The following is a 13,526-nucleotide window of genomic DNA, read 5'->3' as shown; positions in this document are numbered from 1 at the left end:
GTAGTATTCGTTCTACTTCTGTGTGTATCTGAACTTTTCTATAATAAAATGTTCGTTTTAAATCCCCAAGAATTTATATTCCTATGCCCAGGTAATTAGAAAGAGGAAATCTGGGTGGAGTGATATTTGAGTATGTCATTTCTTCCTCCTGAAAACCAGTGTGCTACCCCCTCCCTCAAAGACATAGAGAACATTCATTCCAACAGAAGGGCTGCCCAACCAGTGACACTGGCACACAGGACCTCAGTGGAGTATTCAGATACTACCGATGGGGTCAAAAGAAAAGTAGCCACGTACATTTTTGGCACCGCTGTTGTGATTCTCAGAGCTGATGGGGAGCAGAGTACTCAGTTCCAGGTCCGTAACCATCTGACGAGATTCCGCCAGCAAACGCTGGAGCTTACTTGTGGGGGAAAATTCATCCTGGGAACATAACACAGTTTAAGCATTCATAAAATCAAGGAGCATTTTTAAATGTTCATATTTATAAATATAATACGATGTAACAAACACAAATGTTAACCATTTGCTAATATTTCTTTGACTTTAGGTTATTACATTATCAAAGCAGGACATTAAATATTAGAATAACCGAATTTTATTTACTGCATTTTGCCATGTACAAGGAGCACTTTTTTTGCCCAAATTTGTGAGGGAAAAATAAGGATGCGTATTATATATGGGTAGTACTAATTCCATGTCTATATAAATGCTTCTAATTCTTTTATTTATGCTTATGAGTTAAAAGTGTAACTCTAGAAGTCAATAATGATAGCCGTATGCAAAATAATACCCTGGCATATGACAATTGGTTTTGTTGAACTTAAAACGAACAAGAGTTCTTGGCCTTCTATGAGGTGTAAATATTGTAAATTTGTTACCAGTACATAGAATTTCTTGTACCTTGTATCTGTTCTTGTGTTTTGTAATTATTTGTTACATAAAATTTCTTGTACCATATGTTAAAAAACAAATGCTAAAATTCCTGTGTAACACAAAAAACAAGTATCTAAATGTACACAAATAAAAATTTGAATTAAAGAATTAAAACGAAAGACTTTTTTTCCCTGAAAGTTTGGGCCAAAAACATGGGTACGCGTTATACGTGGCAAAATACAGTGTTTGTTCCAACCTACTTGGCTCAACAATTTGACTTACACAGAACTGTCTATAACTAGTTAAGTAACATCCATGTGACAAAAGAATCCTAGGCATTGTTTAGCTGTCCTAGATCAACTTGTCAAAGCCATAATCAGCATGTCAGAATACCTGCAAAATGCAACTTTAACACTAAATATGTAGAAATGTGCCTTAGTTTATTATTTAATTTTCAACTTTGGGATCTGAATTTTTAGCAGGCCAACTACTTCCAAAAGCATCCCGACTAATCTTTTCTTTAAGAAAAGTTAATTTCTAAATTTCCATGAACAATGATCAATCCTGACCTGGATCTAGAAAATGTTCAATAAACATCTGCTAATGAACATATGTAGACCACACACACACACACACACACACACACACGCATGGACACATGCATGGACACATATGCAGTATCATATACCGCCTCAGAAAAAAAGGTGCAAACATTGGAAAAGGGTCTCCCAAGAGCTAAAAAAGGGAATAGCTAATATTTCCCCATATACTTATAGCTTTAAAAAAATTCATGTTGTTGGGGTGTACCATTTTTCCCCGAAAATAAGACTGGGTCTTATATTAAGTTGTGCTCCAAAAGACGCATTTGGGCTTATGTTCGGGATGTCATCCTGAAAAATCTGCTAGGGCTTATTTTCCGGTTAGGTCTTATTTTCGGGGCAATACGGTAACTGACATACAACTAACTGTAAATTAAAGTGTGCGGCTCGATGAGTTCTGACATGTGCACATACCCATGAACCCATGCCCACACGAATGGACCGTATTCACCACCCCTGTGCCCCTTGGGAACTCCTGCCCCTGTGAGTCCCGCCCCTCATTCCCAGACAACTACTGATCTGCTTTCTGTCACCAGAGATTAATTTGCATCTTCTAGAATTTTATGTAAACATATTCATACTTTTGTCTGTCTGGTTTCTTTCATTCCGTATAATTACCTTGACATTCACCCATGTTATATGTGTATAAATAGTTCATTTCTTCTTACTGCTGAGAAGTACTCCACTGTACGGACATACCACAGTTTATCTGTTCACCCATTGATGTATATTTTGGTTGTTTCCAGTTTTTATAGCTATTACAAGTAAAGCTGCTTGAATATTCATGCACAAGTCTTTGTGTGGACCTGTGTTTCCATTTCTCTGGGAGTAGAATCACTCGGTCATATGGCAGGTGTGTATTTAGCTTTTTAAGAAACTACCGAGTGTTTTCCAAAGTGGTCATACCATTTACATTCCCACCATCAGTGAATCCAAGTCCCAACTGCTCCAGGTTCTAGGTAACACGGAGTCTGGTCAAGTTTAAACAAAGAGAACTAACACTCATCTGATATCCACTCGAGCCCAGGCCTGACAGTCTCTCATTTAGACGAGGCAACTGTGCTGTTATTACTGCATATTTGCAGATGGAGAAACTGAAGCTCAAAGAAATTAAATAACTTTACTAAGGTCACTGGGTTAAAACAAAGCAAAATGGGGCTCTGAACCCAGACCAGTTTGATTTCAAAGCCAGATATCATCCCAAAATAATACCAAAAGGCACTAAGTGGACTTGAACTTATTTCCTTTATTGAAAGAGCTGCCTCGTTGAAGATGAGGACACTGGCTCATCCAGAATAGTGACAATGTAGAAACAACCTCTCGGCCTGTCAGTAGGGGCGTGGACAAAATATGGGTTATTCAATCAACACATTACACATCAAACAACAATCAGAATGAAGAGACTACAAGTGTCAGCATGGATAAAGGTTACAAAATATTGACCAAGTTGGAAATGTCAGATTGCAAAAGGATATAGACCGTGTTTTGCCATTTATGTACATATTAAACACACACAGAACATTACATCATGTTTAAGGATATACCTTTAGGTAGTAAAAATACAAAAACAAGCATGGAAGCAACTTCAGAATAGAGGTTAATTGGTGGGAGGAGTGGCCATGGGGAGAATGGCACATGGGATTTATACCCTATCTGTAACATTTTATGTCTTTAACAAGAAAAATAAAGCAAATACAGCTAAATGTAAACATGTTAAATCTGAATGTAGGTGCACAACTGCTTATTATATTCTGCATTTTGGGGCTGTTTGAAATGTTTATGAATGAAAAATAGACATATTAATCACCTAGAGAGCCTGAGGGACATCTTGTCTAAGGATAATCTGTAGGATATTTATAATATAAAGTCCTGTAACTTAAAACCAACAGCAACAACTAAAGACTGGGCAAAATTAAGCACGCTAAGGAAAGTGTCCTAGAAGAATGAAAAGCATGTTGGGGAGAACGCTTGCTGGAACAAGCTGGGTATTTCGAAATAAACACAAACCTTTTCAGTGGGCAATGCTGCATCCTTGTTGACTAACAAAATCTTCGATGAGTTCTTTTTATCAGAAGGGGACTCTGTCTCTACCAACTTCTCACCCTCCTTGAAGGCAGGTTTTGAAGACCCCAAACAGTGGGACTGCTGGATAGCAATTAGCTCACTGTGAATAATAAAACCAAACAAACACAGACATCTTAAAACAATACCAAGCATGCATCACGGATACTCTTATACTTAAAAGTATCTCAACAGGACACAAAAGAAGTCTTTTCTTTTTTAATGAAGCAGTGCAGATTTGAGTAGAACATTATAGAACATTTGAGGCAGTATTATAAATTAATGCATACCCTTTGCAATAAGGTTTAAAACAACATTCTTAAAAGGCTACTATATAATAGAGAATTTCCTTCCCTCTCCAAAAAAAATTAAAAGGCTTGAGGGACAGGATCATCCAAAAGAGAGGAAAAAAAATCAACATAGTATATAATTTGTGAATTTGTGAAGACTTTAGGTTTTTGGTTTGTGAGACTGATTTTTGTCAATGGTTTTTTAAAGGTCCTTTTGTGAAAGTAGAATGGCATGGTTGTGGCTCACTGATTCCAGTTTTTCCGTATTAGGGAACAAACATGTGTAGCTAAGCTTCTGGGGATGTTATGAACACTGGGGCTCAAAGCAGAGTTAATAGCGAAAGCTGTTCTGGAACAGAGTGGAAGCACTGGGCCCTCCTGCCATGTGATGTATAGCTAAGTGATAGCAGGCTGCCATAGCGTCTCCCGCCACAGGTAACCCTCTATTTGTCAAGTGGAATGGTGGGACACGTGTGAACACGCTAGTCAGATAATAAAGTAGGCACACAAGTTCTTATAATCCAAGGGAAAAATAGGTAAACAGAATTACCTTTCCTACTTAATCATGCATTTGTCAGGCGAGACTTCTGCAGGTGCCTCTACTGGCAGAACAGGAAGCCACTTTGATTATGGCAAGCCAGGCAGGTAAAAACGGTCTTGAAAGAAAACTCTGAATTTAAATTTGGATTTCCTTCATACATTAAATTTAATATATGCCCACTACGCTCTTACAACTGAGACAAGCTTTTCCCTTAATATATGTGTGCTCTGGTTCAGTAGTGAAGTATATCAGTTAGGCCCTACCGGTAGTTACAATTATCCAAAGATCTTTAAAAACCAAATATGAATAGACGGCATTCAGTGTGACAACCAATTTTTTTTACATGCTGCAACTAACTGTACAAGTAACTACCTGTATGATTTTTAAATGACTCAGGCTTCTAAAGGGACAAAGGACAATCCAAACAGCGTAAATACCAGGAAAAGATGTTAATCGCCCAGCCCTATGGAAGTCAGTGATGATGACCCTAAGGGCCCCAATACAGAAACCTCATCCTTTCTGTAAGATTGAAGAGCTCAGTTTTATTTAAAAATAGCAGACATTATTAGAGCGCCAGTCACCCACGAAATTCAACCATTCTAACAATAAGATGAGCCTGAACAATGGAGCGCGTGCTTATAACTAATAAAAAAAAACAAAAAAAACAGTAACTTTTACCAGCTTGTCAAATACAAGTATTCTTTCTCCTGCATGATTTTGAGAGGTAAGAAAGTTTGGGGAATATACAGTGACTACAAAGGCAGCAGCAGTTGGACAGGTGGGTGTGCGGGGTGGCCCTGGCTAAGGGCAACGAGAAATTCTCATGGGGTCTAGGTCACGTGTTTAACCTGCACACACAGAGACAGCTTATCAATTCAAACCGAGCTGGGTGAGGAATGCCCCAGAGCAGCATTCTACTCTGTAAAGTGACCCACCTGTTTGTTTTTAAAGAAAACGTATTTGCCCAATTCATGACAACTGGCTTTGTTTTTAAGCAAAACCTTTGCCCCCGAAGCTGTCCTAGGTACAAACCTCTCCTTGGGATCTAAGACAGTCTGTGCAATCAAAAACTCAACAGCCTATGCTGCAATGGAAAGAGGAAACGTGTTGCCTCAAGAACCACTTCTGTCCGCAAAAGCGAAGTAGCTCCTGCAGCCCTTTCTATTTCTAAACACTTTGTCTGTGGGCTCCCTGGTGTTTTGCAAATGTGTGACATCACTCACCTCATAGAGTTGTACTTTGTTCCACTGGCACTTTCCGAACAAGTGCACACAGACTTGTGGCGAACGACTCTTTGCAGTTTAGAAGGCTTGAAAATACTCATCCACTCCATGTCAGACATCTGGCCTGGGGCTTCAATGATGAAGTTACTCGGGTGGCAGCACCGCGACGCACACAGGTCACTTTCCCCCAGACAGCCTTCATTTTTATGGCAACATGAGACTCCAGATCTTCCCATGTGATCTTGACATTCGACATCCAGCTTTTCTGGTTGTTTTGAACCAGAACAGTTGGTCAGGCCCAGGTAAACACTGACGTCATGCCACTGTTTTTCATCAGGCAACGTTGTGGTTTCCGAGACCTGTTTCTCTTCGCTCTGAATCCCAATCCCATCACCTTTTGGTGATTTTCCATGGATCCTGTACAATGTACTTTTGTTGTCGGGTTCAATCTGCAGTTTTCCTCCCAGAGACCAAGACTTCTGTTTCTCCATTAAGTCTTTTGTACACAGAGATGAGATAGCAATTACACTTTTCTCCCCTAATGAAGTATTAACCTGTAGCTTTTCTTTGCACACGTCACAAGAGTTCTTGTCAGCCCAATTTTGCTGAACCAACATTGTCTCGAATTTTTGGTCCTTCACCAGTGACTTCAGATTTTTCTCCCTCTGAACATCAACTTTGGGGTGGTCATTCTCAAGGTCTGATAAATACATGTCTCTGCTATGGTGGCATTACAGAAAAAGGGAAATTATAAGGTACACTTGAGACTGTCATTCTAAATAGCTCACCCACACCTCATGAGCTGAGCTAAATCCTAATAGCACACATTTGTTTGAAATGAAATATAAGAAAGAATATTCTTTCTTCAGAGCCCAGTTTCTGCCTGACCATCTCAGGGAGGCTTTCTGACCACCAGGCTCACACACTCACTTTCCCTTTCTCATCCTTAACTCCCACTGTACCTAGTGTCTCTGTTGCAAGTCATTATCTGACTGTATATATTATCTAATCAATCACACAGCAAATTTCCTTTTATGACGATACTGTTCATTAACTGTTTCATGCATATATCCTGCCTTCTCAATAGACTTTTATATGAGGAGGCCATGTTTTAATCCTTCTGGTACCTAAGACAGACTTTAACAGACATTAAGTGTTCTGTAAATACTTGTTGATTGATCTGATATTTCTCTTCCTAATTCTATCAGTTTCACAGTAAATATAGGTAAAGTCAGGATTGAAAGGTGATGGAGATTCAAGGTACAAAGATACAGTGGAAAGTGCCAAATAGGTTTACCATCCCATCCCATTTATCTGGATACTGACATGGCTGAATATTGAAAGCTGGTCTAAAGTAAAAATGACCCATGGGCATAAAATAAAAAGTAAGAGTACTACATAAACATGATAACCCTTTTAATAAATTGTCTTTTAAATTTTTTCATGGCACATGGACCCAGGTATTCTGATCTGTATAGTTCTGATCCCTCAGAAAATCCAACCCCCTCCTTCTAGAATGCCATGAGCCATTTTATGCTCTTAACACGTTGCGTATGGATCACGAGAATCTTCACGAGGGATTTAAACCCCGCCGTACGCAACGTGTTAAAGAATCACCTCCACCATCTGGCCCAGGCACCTCCCAGTGGCAATGAAGTACAAAAAGGTGTGGACGAGCTATGTCATAAACCTGACAAGCTCAGTGGGGCCACACGGCAGGCCTGACTAGATCAGTGACCAAAAGTCACCACCCAGGATGGTCAGATCACAAATTCCTAATTGGGAAGGTCACAGTGGGGAGTCATGTCCCAGGGGTACAGCTTCCTCAGCGAAGGACAACGTCTACCTTAAGGGAGCCCTGTCCAGCGTTCTGACACCTGTAGGATAATGTACCTTTGATGTGTCAGAGCAATTTCTTTTCCTGCTCCTCATGGCACAACCGCTCGCTGGCACAGAGCACGAGATCAGAGAGCCCTCCCTGTATTCCTGCTCCCCACACACCATCTCTGTGCGCTGGAAATGTTCATTATGCGCTCTCCTGTGCCCGCCCATGTAAAAGAAATGTTTCTTCATTTTGCCTTTTATCCAACCTTAGAGTTTTCCCCCCTCTGCTTTCTCCCGCCTCCCTAATCTACCACCAATGGATTTCATGCACCTGCCTTACGTCTTCTCCTGTGATTCTAACGTATAAAAGAAGCTGCAAAACTGCCATTCTCGGGAGCATCTGAGATCTTGCTCCCCAGCATATGTCATCAGTTTGGCTCAAATAAATTCGTAAAAATTCTCTACAGGTTTGGACGTTTCTTTCGTCAACAAAGGAAAAAGAGCCTGTATGTTTGGGGCCTTGGTCTGCAAGGCGCCCTGGGTTGGCTTGGTACCCATTAGCAGTGGCCACGGCTGGGGTACAGAGCGCTGTGTAACAGCCCCCGCAGGAGGCCTCTGGAGAAAAGTGCAGAGTCTGCAGTCACAGCATCTGACCAACCCTGCCCCTTGCATCCCCTTCCTGCAACCACTGAAACAAGCAGGCAAGGAGCTGCGTCCATGCGCAAGTCATGGGGAACTTCCCCAAGCCTGTTCCTTTTCACGACTCTTCGGAGAAGTACACTGAGTGTAACTGTGGGACAGTTCTGTGCCTGTTGAATTAAACCACACCTCACATGGTTTTATTTTAATTTTACAAAACCCATTTAATTCACACACTGCTTGTTATAGCTGAGGGACGAGGTCTCCTTCCATTAACAAGGAAAACAGGAAAAGCAAGAGCAGAACTCATCCTCAGCTAGCTGAGCTCCTACTGTAGCACACACACCATGCTTTGGCATTACTTCTTTTAGGCAAGTACCCCGTCCTGTGTATCTTTATTTTCCCTATTCCTAGCCCAGTGACCATAAAACTGTCAAGAGATGAATGAATGACCCATTCCTGTAGTTTCCACTTTAGCTCAAAGCCTCCTACACAACAGACACACAAATAATGTTTAATGAATTTCTTTAATCAACGGGCTGCCTTAGGATCATTCCTAAAATTCTAAGCCTAGGTCTTGCTATAACCTGGGATTATAATGACCATTATTAGCTCACATAGACTCGTTCCCCGCTACATAGGGAATACTAGTAGGTACTGGCTCATAGCAAGTACTTAACAAATATTGACTGAATGATGAAATAAAGTACAAGGTCCTATTAGTAGCATCTTGCTGTGATTACCTGGATTCCAGGGCCTTTGATTCCTCCATCTTTGAGTCGTATATCTGTATTAATTCCTGAGAATTTTCCACATTGAAATTCAGAAACTGCAGATCACTCTGTTGTTTTACATAAATCTGCCATAGATATTGGTAAATCAATATAAAATGTAACAATAAAACTAAATTGAGCCAACAATTTGGCACTTTTAAATGCTAAAACAGTCAGATCAGTGACTAGAGAAATATGTTATAAATTTTTGCTTTTATGTTTTCCTATGTCAGCACTGAGATGTTAGTATAACTAGTCTCCATAAACAAGACCCTATCTGCTAAGCTAAATGTGATACACATTTAATGTAGTTAGGATTCCAAAAGCACCATAAACAAAATAAACAGAAACACACTTTTCCTAATTCGATGTTTGTTTATAAATGTTTCCCACCTGACAGAACAACTGGGGACATACCTGTCTCAGATTATGCAGTTCTGCGTTTATACGTTCTTGCTTTGACTTTGCAATATCAAGTAACTCATCTTTCCTTTTTTCTCTCTCTGCTATTAAAGAACAAATATTAAAATATTTTCCATCAGCCAAATCAACACAAGCCTTCATTTTCATCAATTTAATGCTCAGCTAACATTTTTTTGCCTCATTCCTGAATTTAAAAATTACAAAATGGATGGCTGGAAAGAGCTTTAATATGTGAGCCTGACTAGATCCTTCATCAAATTTGAAAACTTTTGTAATACATTTAATGCTAAGTCAAAAAAGGATTCAAAATTGAATCAAAATTGATTCAAAATTGTATCAACTCTATGTTAACACTACGTGTGTGTTTGCATATCTATGCATACAAAAAGTCAGAGAGCAAGGATATGAAAGTATTAAAAGAGGTTATCTTTGGATACAGGGATTAATGACAACTATTTTCCTCTCTTTTTTTGGGGGGGGATGTTGATTTCCAAAACTCTAAAATTAATACGTATTACTTTAAGTTTTAATTTTTTTCACATTACACAGGTAACTTATGAATGCATTTTCATTGTAAAAATCCAAACAACATATTACCTTCATCAATAGGAAAAAAAAATTAACATTATAAGGGGCAAAAATCACTATTTTCAGCAGTATGCAAATTAATCTAATATAATAACCTCACAATCCTACGTATTCTCACTGACCAAAGCCCGAAGATACTTATACCTTTGAGGTAAATAAACTGTATTTCCATTTCAATAATAGCACAGCACTCCGTTAAAGACTTCCTATTTCTTGAAAACTCTTTTTTTTTTCCTGACAGGTAATTCAGATTCAGAATTCTCTTTAATAAAAATAGTAAGTAATACACTCAATTTCTTAGCGCGAAAGTCAGAACAGAGACGTATTCTTTTTAAATCTTCATTCTTTTACAAAGACCATAAATGTTTTATTGAAACATGGACACTTCACTATTTAATTAGCGTTGGGGTATAAGAAATCACTATTTTAAAACCAGTTTCAGAACTTGGTAAATGAGAAACCACAGAAAGGAAAGACTCTAAAGTGCTATACAAGGGCTTGTACCAGAAAAAATATTAACATGATGTTTAAGGAGAAGTCATTTCATTCACATAGAAGCGAGGAATCAAGGAAACGCTTCACTTAAAAACTCAGTATCTTTAATGGCGCCGGAAGCGAAGAAGGAAGCCCCTGCTCCTCCTGAAGCCGAAGCCAAAGCAAAGGCTCCAAAAGCAAAGAAAGCTGAGCTGAAAGGCGTCCACAGCCACAATGAAAAGATCCGCAGGTCACCCACTTTCCGGAGGCAGCCCAGATACCCTCGGAAGAGCGCTCCCTGGAGAAACAAGCTTGACCACTGTGCCCCCATCCAGTTCCCCTGTTTACAAGTCAGCCATGAAGACAGAAAACAACAACACACTGTGCGCACTGTGGACGTCAAGGCCAACAAGCACCAGATCACACAGGCTGTGAGGAAGTTCTATGACACTGACGTGACCAAGGTCAGCGCCTGATCAGGCCTGATGGAGAGAAGAAGGCATATGTTCGACTGGCTCCTGACTACGACGCTTTGGATGTTGCCAACAAAATTGGGATCCTCTAAACTGAGTCCAGCTGGCGAATTCTAAACAAATTTTTTTCATTGAAAAAAACAACCACCTCAGTATCATTAGAAGAAGGTCAAACTAAATGTGTAAAATGACCTTCTAATTACATGAATCGCTTTTAAGTAAATCTGATGCAATCTAAATAAAACTGTACAACTTATATCGATAGTTTTTTCAGAAAATACCTTTTTCACATGTCATTTCTGTCACTGATGAGAAAGAATAAAGATATTTATTATCATCACTCTCCATTTAAAACATCACGAAAGCCACGTAAGAACAAAGACATATGCTTTGCTGGGGACTGCAGCTCCACCTGGACAGCAAGTGCAGTGCCTGCTGGGGGGGGCCGCAGGGCACCAGGTAAAGAGAGGGCTCTGTGCAAAACCACAAACACACACACACACACACACACACACACACACACACACACACACGAAGCACGCTTCAGGCTCAGCCCTTCCAACGTGGGCCTGTAGCATCATTTTACTTTAAAGGTAACCCTTGAGCACAAAATTGAGAATGTGAACAAAAGCACGGTGAAAGTGGCGGGGCCAGGTTTAAACTATGATGTCTTTTGGATTCAATTCTGAATTTATTTTATTTTTTTTGCATTAGATGAGTCAACACCATAACAAAAGCATATATAGTGTATATGTTGTGGACTTGCATTATTTACGTGGAGTTGCATTTAGTTGACGTGAATTCAATTTTGTGCACAAAGGAAAACATAGTAAAGGAAGTGCGGCTACTTTAGCTGTGGAAGTGACGCCGCCGACGGCATCTGTGACTGCCAGCTGGTCTCGGTTCCTCGCACTTCTCATCCTAACGGCATCGTGACAGGCTGGCTGCATTCCCAGGGTTTAGACACAATTGTTTTGGACACAGCATGGTCCCTACACAAAAGCCAACCCCTTTATCTGGCATTCAAGAGTAATTTCAAATATGTTTGAGCTCTGCCTTTAGAATGATCTACTGTCACATAAGAGGAAACGCCACTGTAAATATGCACGTGTCCCTAGAGCAGAGACTTTTCTACGTGGCTAGGTTTAGCTGAGAGAGCAAAGTGGCGTGTCACAGAAGACAAAGAGGGAGGGACCTCTACTGACACCTACCTGCCTGAGCGAGCAGCCTGAGAAGACAGCATGGTGGAAAGGGCTCTGGGAATCTGGACCCTGCACAATTCTCTGAGTGACCGAGAGACCTTAGGCAAGTCACACAGCCTCGCGGGGGCCACATTTACAGGGGTGTGAGGGCCACAGACCTGTAAACTAGTGTCATCGCTTCACTTACAAACTTCTTATAAGCAATATGGACCAATGAGACGTGTCCCTAAGCCTGTGTGAAGAGCCTCGTCTTCAACAAGAGGAAATCAAGTTCTAAACTTAGAAGGACATTTTTAAGACATCTCCAAATTCAAATAAAATGTGCTCATTTTTAGCCATAGCAGCTGACAGCATATTATCATGTTAAACCTTTTAATATCATTTTCAGGCTTAGCTCACTTCTATCGTTTAAGCCACAAAACTTGCTTTGAGACAGTGGAAGGAGTAAAAGATGTTTAAGAAATCAGCTTAGGAAGTGGTAAGAGTTACTTCACAAAATGGATTTATTACGGTATTATCTGACAAATCCCATGTATTTTACCTACCGATACATAATAGGATATATGAGTAAAAGTGGGTGAATCAAAAAGAAAAGAGACTGTTAGAAGATGCTTTAAATGTTTTTTCCTTCCTCTGACTTCCCACATTTTATTCCTAGCATCTGCACAGTACTAAATTCCCTGGGCCTTTAGCAACTAGAAGAGTGTCTGGCACACAAATGCTGATGCAAAGATTGTTTGAATTCAGCCACGAAGCGACTAATACATATACATATTTTATCTATCTATCTATCTATCTATCTATCTATCTATCTATCTATCTATCATCTATCTATCTATCTATCTATCTATCTATCTATCTATCTATCTATCTATCTATCTACCTATCTACCTACCTCTTTAGCAATATGAGACATTACTTTGCAACACAGCAATCCTAAAAGTAATGTAAATAGTGGCCTCCAGTGGTAAAAATCCACATTTCCCCAATTTTTAAATACATGAGATGCAAATTAAGAATTTCATTTTATTTAAAAAAATGTCAGTAGAATACTGCATTTTGCCCTTAACTTATAGAAATGTATTCTCTTCCTATACGAAAAGCAGTGAGGGTAGGTGTGACTAGATCCCAAAAATGTTCATTGAATTTCTATTTGGAGCTTTACCTCCAAATCTAAGGTTTTCCTAATATAAACTACCAAAAATGAAAGCCCAATAAAATCCTCTTGGCTGGCAGGGGTAGAGATAAGATCTATATGCCAGTGATTCCCAATTGAGAGGAGAGAGAGGAGAGGCTGCCACTAGTGGAAATTCTAAGACACTGGGGTAGGCAGCAGGGGAGAACGTGTGGGAGAATACAGCCGGGTGGCGAGTAGGGCAGGTATGGAATTTTTATGTTTATCAGAAGGGGACCTAACTTAAACCGTATTGATAAACTTGCTTTTAAATCATGAAAAATTCATCCCCACATTATTATTTTAGGGTCATACTGATGTAACAAAACACATCAGTACTTTTCCTACTGTAATAATTATAGGTAA

General features: G+C 39.7%; 1 protein-coding gene across 4 annotated transcripts in view; it reads right to left on the bottom strand.

Annotated features, from left to right (window-relative positions):
• CCDC62 (coiled-coil domain containing 62) overlaps positions 1–13,526 on the bottom strand; it is a 34,930-nt gene that overhangs the window by 7,833 nt on the left and 13,571 nt on the right. For 3 of the 4 annotated variants that reach the window (XM_074321933.2, XM_074321935.2, XM_074321936.2), the window contains exons 7-11: positions 9,244–9,332; positions 8,797–8,912; positions 5,591–6,310; positions 3,483–3,639; positions 298–423 (exon numbers count right to left, since the gene is read on the bottom strand). In XM_074321933.2, the coding sequence (XP_074178034.2) occupies positions 298–423; positions 3,483–3,639; positions 5,591–6,310; positions 8,797–8,912; positions 9,244–9,332 (1,208 nt within the window). Of the gene's footprint in view, positions 1–255; positions 424–3,482; positions 3,640–5,590; positions 6,311–8,796; positions 8,913–9,243; positions 9,333–13,526 lie in introns of those variants that run through there. The other variant, XM_088801045.1, reaches the window with a different exon arrangement.

The sequence above is a fragment of the Rhinolophus sinicus genome, chromosome 9 (genome assembly GCF_057876585.1).
Source record: "Rhinolophus sinicus isolate RSI-liver-muscle chromosome 9, RSI-T2T, whole genome shotgun sequence".
Lineage (NCBI taxonomy): Eukaryota > Metazoa > Chordata > Mammalia > Chiroptera > Rhinolophidae > Rhinolophus > Rhinolophus sinicus.
This window is presented reverse-complemented; position numbering and strand designations above follow the sequence as displayed.